General features: G+C 32.8%; 1 protein-coding gene across 1 annotated transcript; it reads left to right on the top strand.

The window, feature by feature from the left end:
• Positions 1-11,816: 11,816 nt before the first annotated feature.
• LOC110410902 (gamma-glutamyl peptidase 3-like) lies at positions 11,817-13,293 on the top strand. Its single transcript, XM_089782678.1, is given in 3 exon segments — positions 11,817-12,282; positions 12,387-12,725; positions 12,728-13,293. Coding segments are annotated over 3 exon segments (789 nt in total). The 5' UTR covers positions 11,817-11,958; the 3' UTR covers positions 12,854-13,293.
• The last annotated feature ends 467 nt before the right edge of the window (positions 13,294-13,760 follow it).

The following is a 13,760-nucleotide window of genomic DNA, read 5'->3' on the forward strand; positions in this document are numbered from 1 at the left end:
TTTGTTGGTTTGGTTGCTTGCATGGATTATCTAAATGCGCCTTGCTTGCTTCACATTACCATCTTTAACACCAACCCTCTTTAAAACATGCCCCCAACTGCTGAGTCCAGTGACTTTGAACCAGGTTCAATTTGGAGGGATCAACTGAGGTTGTGTCGGGGTATGGATTGGAATGAATCAGGATTATAAGCAACGTGTACGGTGATGCATGTAGGCATATTATTAGCAATTTATAATAGAGGTAGTACAACATGAGCTTGTGTTTTTCTTTTTCTTTTTTTTTTTTAATAAAGTGATATGGTACCAAGTGCCAACAACAAACCAGCTCGAGACTCTCATCATAGAGAACAGCAAGAGACAGAATGTCTGAGGCAAAGTCAGATATCAGAGAAAGAGAAATGGTTTTTTTTTTTTTTAATTTTTTGCGGGGAAAAATTAGAGAGGGAAATGGGGAGGGAGAGAGGTACCTGAAGATAAAGTAAGGCAGCTCTTAACCCAAGACAAGTATGAATCAGGAATTTCTGATCAAACGGTCTTGATTAAAGCTCGCTCTTTGATCTGCAAAAGAAAACCCGAGAACAAAGAAACCATCCTGAGAAAACAAGAGCAATGGGAAAACGACTGGTAAGTGGGGATATGGCGTTGTTTCACGCAGGAATGGTGGTTCTGGTCATGAGGAAGCTTTTTGAAGCTTTTTAACCATAAAGATTAAGGCGAAGAAGCAAAGAAGAAAGGGGATTAGAAACGTCACAAGTTTTTATATCAAATGAATACAAAAAGGCCGGGGGTGTAAAGATATCAATCGTTTTCGAACAAGATCTTCTACAACATCAGGAGACTGCTTTTGGTGAGTATGACTGAAACCATGACAGATACAAATATAGTTTACACAAGAACAAATATGCATTGTTTTATCCGATTAAAAGCCTCTTTGCTCGAGAGAGAAAGAGAGGGTGAAAGGATAACTTGGGCAAGTAAAATTCATCCGTACCTTACAAGTTTCCAGGATAAAGCAAGAAACTTATCCATCAGGAGCCCAATTTCCTATAGAATAGCATACAAATTTTTGCAGCGTAAGATGTAAATAATGAGAGAGAGAGAGAGTAAATGTTAAGGAACTTAGCTACTATAACCCATAAAGTTCCACGAGTCAAGGGAGACTGCGGGGATAGAATTGAAAAATGATAGACAAGAGAGTATTCTAATCTTATTCTATGGAAAAAGCAAAAGGTTTCATCTTTACAGTCGCAATCCAATTACGGAAAACTTCATGAAAAGCTTTTTTTTTTTATTATATACATCAGCACACTCTCTCTTTCTCTTTGTCTCTCTGGGGGAGAGGATAATAAAATCATAAAGAAGGTAAGGTTGATAGCCTTTTAATGACAAAGCGGATTGTGCCACTGTCAACTTTATCCCTCCCCTATTTATGACAGAAATTCAAAACCTTGATTGAATACAAACCAATGCACCCTTCCCTTTGCTTAAACTACCAACCATGCCATCACCGTACCAAGTTGAACTCTAGTACCTCAGACACGATCAGACAACATTGCAGTTTCCCTCCGGGAAGTTAATGTTTGAAGCCCATTTTTGGGGACGCTGGACTTCAAACTTTTGTTTGATTCTGGGCCCAGAGTTGCTCTACTGCAACATCTATGACGCTTCTTTGATAAGCAAAAGTGCTGACAAAAAAGTTTTATGTTTTATTTTGGGTAATTTAAAGGGTCCAAGTTTGAAATCAGTTTTTTTTTAAAAAAAAATTCGAATAGTGTTTTTTATATAGAAAAATCATACATCAAATCAAATAATGAGGTAAATGTTTAAGTACTTTCAAGTCTAAAATCAATTGATATCTTTGCTTAACATTTTTGATCCATTGATTTCTTATTCTTTTATGCATCTTATCTACTCAAAGAAGTACAATCAAATTCCCCTGCTCATTAGTAGGGTGTTGAATTTTGATAGATTTCTGTGAAGAAACTAAGCAGAGACTGTCCATGGTAGGGTTCAAACATAATTTTATAGGAAACCAAAGGCAAACTGATTTGTGGCCAACTTAAATCTTAGAAGAGCTAATATAGGAAGTTATTGATAATTATTACTATGATGATAATCAGACTTATTAGAAAGGAACGAAAGGGAGACATAATTAAAAAGGAGCAAGGAAAAGAGAAGCAATGTTGGGTGTGTAAATGGGACCAAAATGCCAATTCTGAGACAATGTTTAGAAATAAACTAGTTTATATTCTATTTTTTATTGGGCGGCTCCGACTGGCATAGTTATCAGATTAAAGTGTAAAATATTTGAAGAAAGAAGAAGAAGAAGAAGAAGGTAGCCGTATATCTCTGACAACTTGAGAGCAAAAGCAAATAAAGGCCCCGAAAAGAAGATGATTTTGTGATGATGAGACCACGTCGTATGCCAAAAATGAGGGCCTTTTGATTTTCTCCACTTTTTTTCTTCAACCTTTTTCTTGTTATCGTGTCCACGTTATATTTGACCACGTTGAGCCTCGAAAAGAAGCCTACCTCAGCTATCTCTGCCAGATGCTACCCTGTCCTTGCAGTGTTGAGCACATGCACATTCCATTTACAAGTACTTTATCGTCAGTTTTTGTACCAACAAGCAATGCATATATATATATATATATATATATGATAGGATTTAAAAGCTTATGCTTTAGATTAAAGCTAATTTCATTACAGCGCTGGCCCATTTATCCTTTTACTATTCCTCAGTGCGCCTGGGTTCATTGGCTGATATGAGATCCGTTGATTGAGCAATTCTGAACCCCCCAGAAGAAATGGAACTGAGATCTTTGGAGTTTTCTGTAAATGTATGGAGAATCGCTCTTCATGATATCATCACAATTGTCCAGTTACTGAAGTCCAAGTTTCGCAATGAGATGAGTACGTTTGCTGAACGATAATGATATCCTCCAGAGCATTGATTGGCAAAATTCATGCCTGCCCCGCAGTGCAGAAAGGAAAGTTTGGAAAAGGAGAGAAGCTTTGATGCACCTGTTGTAACATGATCCTGATCCAATCTGAAAGCAAAATCAAAGCTCAAAATTCCTTCTAGAATCTAAATGGTGAAGGAACAATATTCTGTTGGTTGACAAGATGTATAGCCTCCAGCCAACTGGATGAAGTTGTGGCTTATATTCTGCAAACACTGATTCAACATTGATCTTCCACATGCATTAATTCCCACTTGCCTACTCTTCTTAAAATGCTTCAATGGCTTCTTTTCTTCTATCTACAGGATTCTACACCAAAAAATGTATCCTAATACAGTTGAGAGAATAATTTTTGATAGTGTCCATGATTTAACTCATTGCCATGGTGCAAATATTCTGAAAGTTTCATGGGATTGTGATTGCAGTCCAAGTCTTGATCACTTCCTTACCCTCGCTCGGCCATTCTGGTATCTATCTTTTTTGGTTCATGTTCCTAACTGATAAAAGAGGCATTTCGGAATCAAGGTGCATATGATCTTCAAATCCACACTATTCTTCCTAAAACTTGTTTTCAACTGAACTAGGAATAAAGGTCTTTGGCTTTAAGTAGTTTATATGCATATATTCCTCGAAAACTAAACCAAATTCATTCTTGAGTATTGTCTAAGAATAACTATGACGACTTAAGTTCAAGTATAACTTTTTAGACTTACACCACGCGCTCTTCAATCAAAAATTTAAGTTCAAGTTGTTAGTAGTAATTGACTTAAACTCTTATATAAACCTTAAAAATCACTTTTATATTCGATATGAGATAGAGTATCATAATTATCATCAAAGTTTTAAGAAAAATAATTTTTTATTTAACATTGGCGCCATTTTTGCAACTTGAATAAAAAGCAAGAATAGAATTTAGATATTGGAGTTCATATATAAGCCCCATGCATTGGCTGTTTAGATTCGAACAACCAAAGCCTGCTAAATACTCTTCTGTCAGCAGTGAAGCAAATTGCCTAACTATAGTATCAACTTCATATGGAAGCAAAGATTGTAATAGATACCATATATTTTGGAATCTTGAATCTAATTTTCGTGAAGAATCAGAACCCAATACTTAGAAATACATATGTTGAGGTACGATTACACTAACTTTTTTTATACCATTCTTTATTACAGCCACAAGCAAAAGCTGCTGCCAGCAGCTTGGAATTTCCATTGTATCTGCCTCAAATCAAGGGATCATACATTATGGGCATTCAGGAAGATTAATTCATATATTCCTTGCCAAATTTGTTTCAGGACCATCATATTTGCAGTGCAAAAAAGGACATCTTTTTAACTTGCAGAGAATATAGAGCTTACGTTTGAGAGATGATAGCTTCCACTATACCATTTGCTTGGGGTGAGAGAGACTAGCATTCCTTTTCTTAACCATAATTTCTTGTAAGTATATCTAAGCTTGACGTGTCACGTTGCCTGCTTTGATGATGAGATCGTATCATCCATGTGTATTGCTGCATCGAATTTTCAAGTTCAGACAATGTCTGACTCATGAAACAGCCTTTCGAACAACTTGTAGAATAATCTCCCCAACTTGAGTGAACAAGTAAGAAGCCCTAGAAGGTGGGGAAAGCTTGGGCCACTTCCCCAAAGAAAGGGGGTACAATCCACCCCGGTTAACGGACTATTATTGCATGTACTTACTGACCAATATAAAGAGTGGATCTCTTTCAATATTTGAATGAAAATTTCAGTGCTTCTTTATTCAGATAATGCCTTTCTCCAATATAAAAAAGGTTTCCATATAATACATATTGGATCTGTCACTACACTGTTGAAACATATGCAGTAAGGGTTTTCAGTAGCTTCATTGCCATTGGTTGTTTCTCTTGAAACATTTCTGTGTTTTGAACAGATATTATTAATTAGGTATATGTGCATAATTTGCTATGTTGTATTTGGTTCGGTTCAGGTTCGGTTTCAATTCAGATATTAATGTATGTGTTTTGTGTAATTTGATTTTAATTTCATAAGATAAAAATTAAAATTGTCCAAACTAAATGGAATTGTATTTTTGTTGTATTCTATATGATATTTTATGTTCTATGAAATAAAAAAATTTATTTATTTTTAAATTTAAGTAAATAATCAATAAATTATATCTAAAATATTTAAAATTTTGAAATTTTAAAAATTGAAGTATCAAACCGATGAAATTCCTATTCAAATTGGTTTGCTTTGAAAAAGCATTTAATATTCAAGAAGGTATCGATACTTTCTAAGGGAGTATTCATACTTTTCAAGTAATAGCTTTTCTGTTTATCCATAGGTTACCAGATAAAAGTATTCTATTTAAAATGCATTGATATTTTTAATTTAACACTTTAATTTTTGACTTTTTATTTAAAATGTATCAATAATTTATTCAAAGGTATTGATACCTGCATGAAAGTATCGATACTTTATTTAAAGGTATTGATACTTTCAACATAAAACTTAAATTTTAGAGTATTTGAACTTCTTTTCTTACGTAAATATTTAATTGCACTTGAACAAATGGCTCATTGGTTGGTGTATTATCCCTTATTCAAAAAAACAGGGTTCGAATCCACATTCCTCCCATTATAAAAAAAAATACACTTAATCATTTCAATTTAAGATGTCACGAGGTTTTTATGTTTGTTCAAAAGCATGCTTAAATAATTTTGATCATTTGATTTTATTATTCTAGAACTTAAAGATCAAGTGTAAAGTCAAAATGTATGTTAACTAATTAACAATAAAAAAAATTCAACTCGTAATATTATAAAAGACTTTTGCCCCTCAAATTGAAAAGTCTAATTCCGTCATTGCTGGAGTACACAATCTCTTATACTCCATGTTATTATTATATTTTTCTTTTTCTTTTATTTACAATTTACTAATTATTAGTTTTACGTTATTGATTAAAAGATTCATCAACAGTTCGTGCAAGATTGTGATGTCTAGATATTTAATTGTATAAGGTTAATTACTCCCTCCTTCTCATTTTGCTTGTCCATGTTTAACTTGTAAAATGAATTTGCTTGTAGTATATTTTTTTATTAAAATTTTATTTTATTTTTTATTATAAATTGATATATCGTGATTTTTAGAATATTCAAAAAATAGAAATAAAACTTAAATGTTAAAAAAAGAAAGAAGACATAATTTTAAATATTCGAAGAAAATAAAGATGGACAAAGGAAATAAAAAGAAAGGTGTTATAATTTGCTGATATATACTTTGGTTATAAAAGGATGTTATAACTTTATTTGTAATTAATTAGAATTTACATTTTAAAATAAGCTCCATATACTAAAGATGGTAGCGGTACTACTAAAGATGAGATCAACTTGAAATAGTGATTTGTGATGTTAAATTTGTTGAGTGCTTAATAAGAAAAGTGTCTAAGACAATGTAACTGTTGTAATATATAACCTAAAAGAACATTTATGAGAATAAAATATTAATAAAGTAAGAAGATTTTATTCAAGAATATACATTTACAAATGAAGTAAAAGATCAATTTATAGGCTAATAACCACTATCTAGATAAAATTTACAAGATAAAGATAATGCTAAGGGATTTGATTTGAATCAATTAAATTAAATTTTAATCCAATCTAATTCACATTCAAATCTAGATATACATAATCAACTATAAGATTTCAAATAAAATTACACTTATATGTTTTGCCTGCTGGGTTATTTGGCCTGTCTCAGCTGCAATAACTTAGTTTGAACTCTTGGATTATGATATAATGGATATTAACACATATATTCATAACACTTTCCTTTGAATGTCCATTATTTTAAGAGTGTACCTTATTAGAACCTTACTAGGAAAAAAACCTCATGGAAAAAAAATCTGAGTGAAGGAAAAAAAGTACTTAATTCTTTCCAAGAATACTTTCTTAAAATATTGTCTCATTGAAAACCTTACCAAGAAAAACTCAGTATGAAAAATCTTGATGAAGAGAAAAAGTACAATACATATTTTAGTCCCTTTGATGACTGTATTATTTAAAATTTTTAAAATGACTCATTTCAATCTTTTGTACCACCTTTTCAAATATTGTAATAAGAAAGGTTTTGATGAATAAATGTACTAGATTGTCACTTAAATGAATTTGTTGAATACTAATATCACATTTTTCTTAGAAATCATGAATGAAGAATTTTTGATAAAATATGTTTTGTTCTATCGCTTTTAATGTATCTTTCCTTTAATTGGGCTATGCAAGTGATATTTATAAGAAAAGGTATTTGTATACTTGAAGCTTGCTACTTTACAATGTTATGTATATCTATATATATATACAAAATTGTGATGATCAGAAAATTATGGTGAAGATTTGGAAAGCAGATTTCATGAAGGCAAATCCTTAGGAAGCAGATTTCATGGAGGCAAATTCTAGTTTGACAGATTTTGGCAGATTTCATGCTTTGAAGATTTGAGAAGCAGACAGATTTTGGCAGATTTTATTCTTGAAGGTATTGATTGTGTGATTTACACTGATGTTGAAAAATCTGGTAAGTTAATGTTTTGCTGTTACTTAATGACTTTCCTTTTGTTGTCCTTTATATGCCCTCATAAGATGGTGGAGCCATTGGTGACACCAATCTTGGACCTTAAGTACAAAAACCTTTGCTTAGCAAGAGGCTTGGTGAGTCCATCTACAAGTTGATCAGTTGTTGGAATGTAAGAGATCGTAAGTTGTCCATTTTGAATTTTGTTAGCATACAAAGTGGTAGTCAAGAGGTACATGCTTCATTCTTGAGTGAAACACAAGATTGGAACTTAAGTATGTAGCTCCAATGTTGTCACAGTGCAAGACTGATGTGGAGGAAAAAGACACATGCAGTTCATTGAAAAGATTCTTGATCCAGATTAGTTCTGTAGTGGTGTTGACAATAACTCTATATTCCGCTTTTGTGGAGGACCTTGCCACTGATCTTTGCTTGGATGATTTCCAGGATACAGGATTACTTCCAAGATATATTATGTAAGCAGTAGTGAAGGTTCGATCATCAAGATTTCAAGCCCAATCAGAGTCACTGAATGTAGAAATTTGTAGGGATGATTGTTTGTTTAAGTACAGCCCATGATGAATGGTGCCTTTCAAATATCTCGAAATTCTTTTGAGACTTGACCAGTGAGTAAGAGTTGGTGAATGCATAAATTGAGATAATTTGTTGATGGAATAAGTGATGTCAAGTTTGGTTAGTGAAAGGTATTGAAGAGAACCAATGAGCTTTCTATAATCTGATGCATCAGCTAAACTGGTTCCATCTTTGAGTTGCAGCTTGACATTGGTGGCCATTGGTGTGGCAACTTCCTTAGCATTGTCCATTTTAAATTTTTACAGTAGTTCTCTGATATACTTGTATTGAGATAGGAACATGCCTGTAGGTATTGTGGTTATCTCCACTCCCAAAAAGAAATTTAAAAGTCCAAGATCTTTTAAAGAGCTGTTGCAAAAAGTTTTTCAGTGTTGTATCATCATTGCCAGTAACCAATAAGTCATCAACATATACCAAAAAATAAATAACGACAAAATTTTTGGTATAAATAAATAACGAAGCATCCGAAATTGAGTTTTGGAACCCATAACCAGTTAAGGAAACTGCTCAATTCTTGATACCAAGCACGAGGAGCTTATTTAAGACCATAAATTGCCTTGTGAAGCTTGCAAACATGAAGGGACTTATCTTTGTCCAGAAAACCAGGGGGTTGTGCCATGTAAACTTCTTCAAGTAAAGTTCCTTGAAGAAAGGCATTGTTGATATCAAGTTGTTGAATAGGCCACCCATAAGATAAAGCAATGCTCAAAATAATTTTGATGGTAGTAGGCTTAATAATAGGACTAAATGTGTCTGTATAGTCAATGCCTTCACGATGATGGAACCCTTTTGCCACTAATCTCGCTTTATACCTATCTATAGAGTTGTCTGGCTTTCTTTTGACCTTGAACACCCATTTGCAGCCTACAACATTCTGCTTGGAAGATGGAGGAACTAATACCCAGGTTTGATTCTTAACCAATGCATTGAACTCTTCTGTCATGGCTTGTCTCCATTTTGGGTCTTTCATAGCTTGGCTAACACACGTGGGTTCCTGGGTCTTTCATAGCTTTGCTTGGAAGTTGATTATGTGATTTGCATTAATGCTGGAAAATCTGGTAAGTTAATGTTTTGCTGTTACTTAATGACTTTCCTTTTGCTGTCCTTTATATATTATCCTCATATAACGTTGTGAGAATTTTTTTCTTAGTTGACAAGCCACATGTTTCTTGAATATATTGAGTTATAGATCTTAATTAGGCACATTCATGACTTGCTTCATTAATTGCTAAAATTTCTATATGGTTAGAAGAAGTAACAACTATGTTTGAACAAAGGATATAGAAGGATTTTAGTATAAATTGATTCTCTTATGGTATTTTAGAAAATTTCAAGGGAGATTTCAAATTTGGATCCTTATGCTAATACATTGAGAAGAATTAAGGACCTGTCACAAATGAACTAGGATTATTTTGTTACCCACATACTTCGTGAAATCAATTAATGTGCAGATTGGATGGCAACATACCATGATAATTTATAATTGGGCTTGCATGTATTTAATAGCATCCCATCTAATATTTCTACTCTTTTATTTGGAGATATGTTTGGTATTGTTTGGCCAAGGATAAAGTAATTGTTTTAAATTAATCTATTTCCCTTTTATAAAAAAAAAAGAAGAAGAAAAAGAAAGATAGATTTATATATATTAAGCAAAATCATAGTCAAAATTCAACGAAAAAATCATATATTGAGAAAATTATATTCCAAAACTAGAACAAAGATACCATATATAATTATATATATTTTCATGCACAACTTGATGCAATAAATCAAATGACAAAATATGATAAATACTTCATAATAGAAAAATTCACATTAAGGTTAATTTTTAGGAAATGAAAACACCAAAAAAACATCAAGTCACTTACTTGATTCGCTAAAATTAAAAATCAAAAGCCAAACATTGAAATCCTTTTGAAGCTTGGAAAAATGAAACTTCAACTTTAAGATGTTGATGAAAATTAAATGATACCAAAACTTAAAAGATTAAAGAATTGTATTAATAGCGTATTATGAAATATAACCTAAAAAAGCATCAATCAAACAAAGTAAGAATTTATCTTATTCAAGAGTATATATTTACAAATGAAGTAAAAAGCCTATTTATAAACTAAAGGTAATGCTAAAGGATTTGATTTGGATATATTAAACTCAAATTTTAATTCAATCTAAGCTACATCTAAATTTAGATATACATAAATATAAGAGTTCAAATCAAATTACACTCCTATGTTTGGCTTGTTAGGCTATTTGGCCTATCTCGACTGCCTGACCTGGTATGAATTATTGGATTATGACATAATGGATATTCATATATATATATATATATATATATATTCATAACAGTCACATCAATTTTTAAAAATAATTAAATAGATTTTTAAAATTTATTAAGACATAAACTAGTATAAATTAAATAAAAAAAGGGGACTGTGATGCTATGGCTATGTAGACTAAAGAAATTTCTGATCTTTAAATAAAGTATTGTTTTAATCTCTAATCTTTCTATCCTTATAGATTAAATCTTGATTTATTGTATTTGATAGAGAGAGATGATTTAAAGGGTAAAAGAAATGAAGGGAAATTGGAAAATGGGAAACTTGTGAATTGGATAATCTTTTGATTGAGACATGCTATAATTTTTAATGTTTTCAAATACAAGAATAAAAAACGTGTAGAATGGGATGGGGAGGATATAGATTTGGGGGACATGGTTTAAAATAAGGAGGAAACTCAATGTCATTAACATATATAATTTCATTTCTTTTCTGTCAATGGCATTTCAACACGTTTTGCACAATCAATTATACTTTACTCAAAAATGTTAAAAAAAAAAAAGCCAAGCAAGTATTTGTTTTCTTGTAAATACTCTAGAAAAAGATAGAAATTGGTTTAAATATCATATATAAAGTGGCCCTCTCTCTTTGGGGCCCTTTGGCCTTTTGCTTCTCTCTATATGACATTACTAGTGTATTTTAATCAAATTGAAACTCAAGAATAATGCAAGAATAAAAAAAAATTTAAGAGAATTTACTTTCTCACCAAGTTAAAATTTTTTTAAACATTTCAAGGTAAAACTAAACTATGAACCTAACCATTTATTTTGACTTATTCTTACTATTATCAGCATGATATAACTTCCACTTATTTTACTTGTTCTTATCACTCACTATATCGCATTATACTTATTACAAAATAATTTTTATAAAATTAATAAATTTATAACCAAAATCAAGTACATATAATATATGTAAAAAATTTCTCAATGATTTAACAGAAAATTAAGTTAACAGTGCTATCATAATTGTATTGCAATATAATAATATCATAATCTAACATAATCATATTAATTTAACTTATAAAGTATCTGTACAATTACCGTAATTATGTTAACAAGTATCAAGTCAAAAGGTCATGTTTGGATTAGTTCACAGCCTAAGGTTGAATCTATGTCGAGTGCTATGGAGTGGAGGAATACATGTGGGTGGGCGGGGGGCGGGGCCCGCAGTATGGTGGAAAGCAATGGAATGTGCTAAAACCGTGTCTCCAAAGTCCAAACGAATCTGTCAAAGTTCAGACAGATTTTAGCCATGCAGCGTTCATTGGCAGATTCCTGTCTTAGTTAATTCTCACTCATACAGGAACGCACGCCACATAGAAATTTCCAAGTCCTCACTCAAGCACTTTATAAAGCCCTGTTTCCTTCCTCGGTCTTCTACTTTCCATAACAGATATCATCCTCAATTTCTAATTTCTTTCCCACTCTCTCTCGCTCTCTGGCAACCCCTGAAAGGATTCAGAAACTGTACAAAGTTTTTCAAGAAGTTTCATTGGTTGGCTGATAGAAATGAAGCTAATTAAAGCTGGAGAAAAAAGATATGCTCTCTTGCTGGCAGCCAGGGACTCTGATTATGTGAACAAAGTGTATGGGGGTTATTTCAATGTGTTTGTTGCTGCTTTTGGAGAAGAAGGAGAACGCTGGGACTTGTTCAGGGTTGTTGATGGAGAGTTCCCTGACATGAATGAGCTCCATAAATATGATGGGTTTGTAGTCAGTGGCAGTCCCTATGATGCTTATGGGAATGACTACTGGATTCTCAAGCTTTGCTTCCTGCTGCAAACTCTTGATGCCATGGAGAAGAAAGTTCTTGGGATCTGCTTTGGCCATCAGGTACTAAATCTGGAACCATATTCTCTTGATTTCTCTGTAATTTCCAACAATCTCTACATCCCAGAATGTTAATTCCATTGTTTTTTGGTTTTTTTGTTCCACAGATTTTATGCAGGTCAATGGGGGGAAAAGTTGGGAAGGCATGTACTGGATGGGATATTGGGCTGAGGAAAGTAAAGATTGTGAAAGATTTGTCAGTGTCCAGCTTCCTGGAGGACTTGGATGAAATACCCCCTTCTCTTTCGATTATAGAGTGCCACCAGGATGAGGTATGGGAGGTCCCTATGGGAGCTGAAGTTATTGCATTCTCAGACAAGACAGGTGTTGAGATGTTTGCAATTGGGCAACACATTCTTGGCATTCAAGGCCACCCTGAGTACACCAAGGACATCCTTTACAGCCTCATCGATCGCCTTCTCAACAGCAATTCCATTGAGGTAACCAGGCAGCTCCGGTTCCTTCAGTTCTAAACGAATTTGATTTCTTCTTTCCCTTTGGGTCCTCATTTTGCTATTGTTTGATGTTTGTTAAATACAGAGAGGTTTTGCTGAGAACGCCAAAGTTGGATTAGAGATAGCTGAACCTGACAGGAAATGCTGGGAAAAGATATGCAGGAACTTTCTCAAGAGAAGACAGAATTTCACCTTTTCTCCAATCTGATAAAGGGTTATCTTTGATTCGTTGGAATCTTGCAAGATCAAGTTTCTTGGAACTAACCCAAGTATCTAACTCGGTTAAACCTTCCATACACTTTGTATGCTTTCCGCGTCTTTCCTTGACATATAACAAAGTCAAATGCATTAGCCACCGACACAACTGTCTGCCACATCTTATCAAGTATACATGATCCTTGAAATTTGGAGAAAAGATACAAATATATTTGTTGCGCATTTCACTAACAACTAATTAACAACTCAAACTAACCAAGTTGTTTGATATTATTATTCTTATTATTTGTAAAAAACAAATCTACTCTTCAATACACCATTAAGAATGCACGTACAGAAGTTTTGCAAGACTGTTTAAAATCTTGTCCACTTAATTGTACACTTAAGTAATTATTTATAATTCAAACGATATTTTTTTGAAAGATTATAATTCGAACATTTGACTTAATGTTAGATGCACAATTCTCTATCAATGAGTTGAGTTTGATTTTTTTTTTTAAAAAAAAAAGAAAGTGGAAGTTTAATGGGAATGAATGTAGGGTGTGCATGCTATCCCGACTTTGAATAATGCACATTTATATTATATGCATGGGAATATAATTGGAACCCTATTCTTGTAGATATACCATGAAAAAACAAATGGAGGAACCAACGAATCTTAGGAGGCTAATGCTTGCGTTAGCTTTAGATGCTTGCTTCCTGAAATTCTTTATTTATTTTGTCTTTTTCAATTGGATGGAGTGTTGGGTTTGCTTTAATATAGGAAACCAAATGCGTGTGTGGATAAATATAAACTCCCATTAGTTAATC

The sequence above is a fragment of the Theobroma umbraticum genome, unplaced genomic scaffold (assembly GCF_002168275.2).
Source record: "Theobroma umbraticum cultivar Fairchild unplaced genomic scaffold, ASM216827v3 scaffold_56.0, whole genome shotgun sequence".
In the NCBI taxonomy this organism is placed as follows: domain Eukaryota; kingdom Viridiplantae; phylum Streptophyta; class Magnoliopsida; order Malvales; family Malvaceae; genus Theobroma; species Theobroma umbraticum.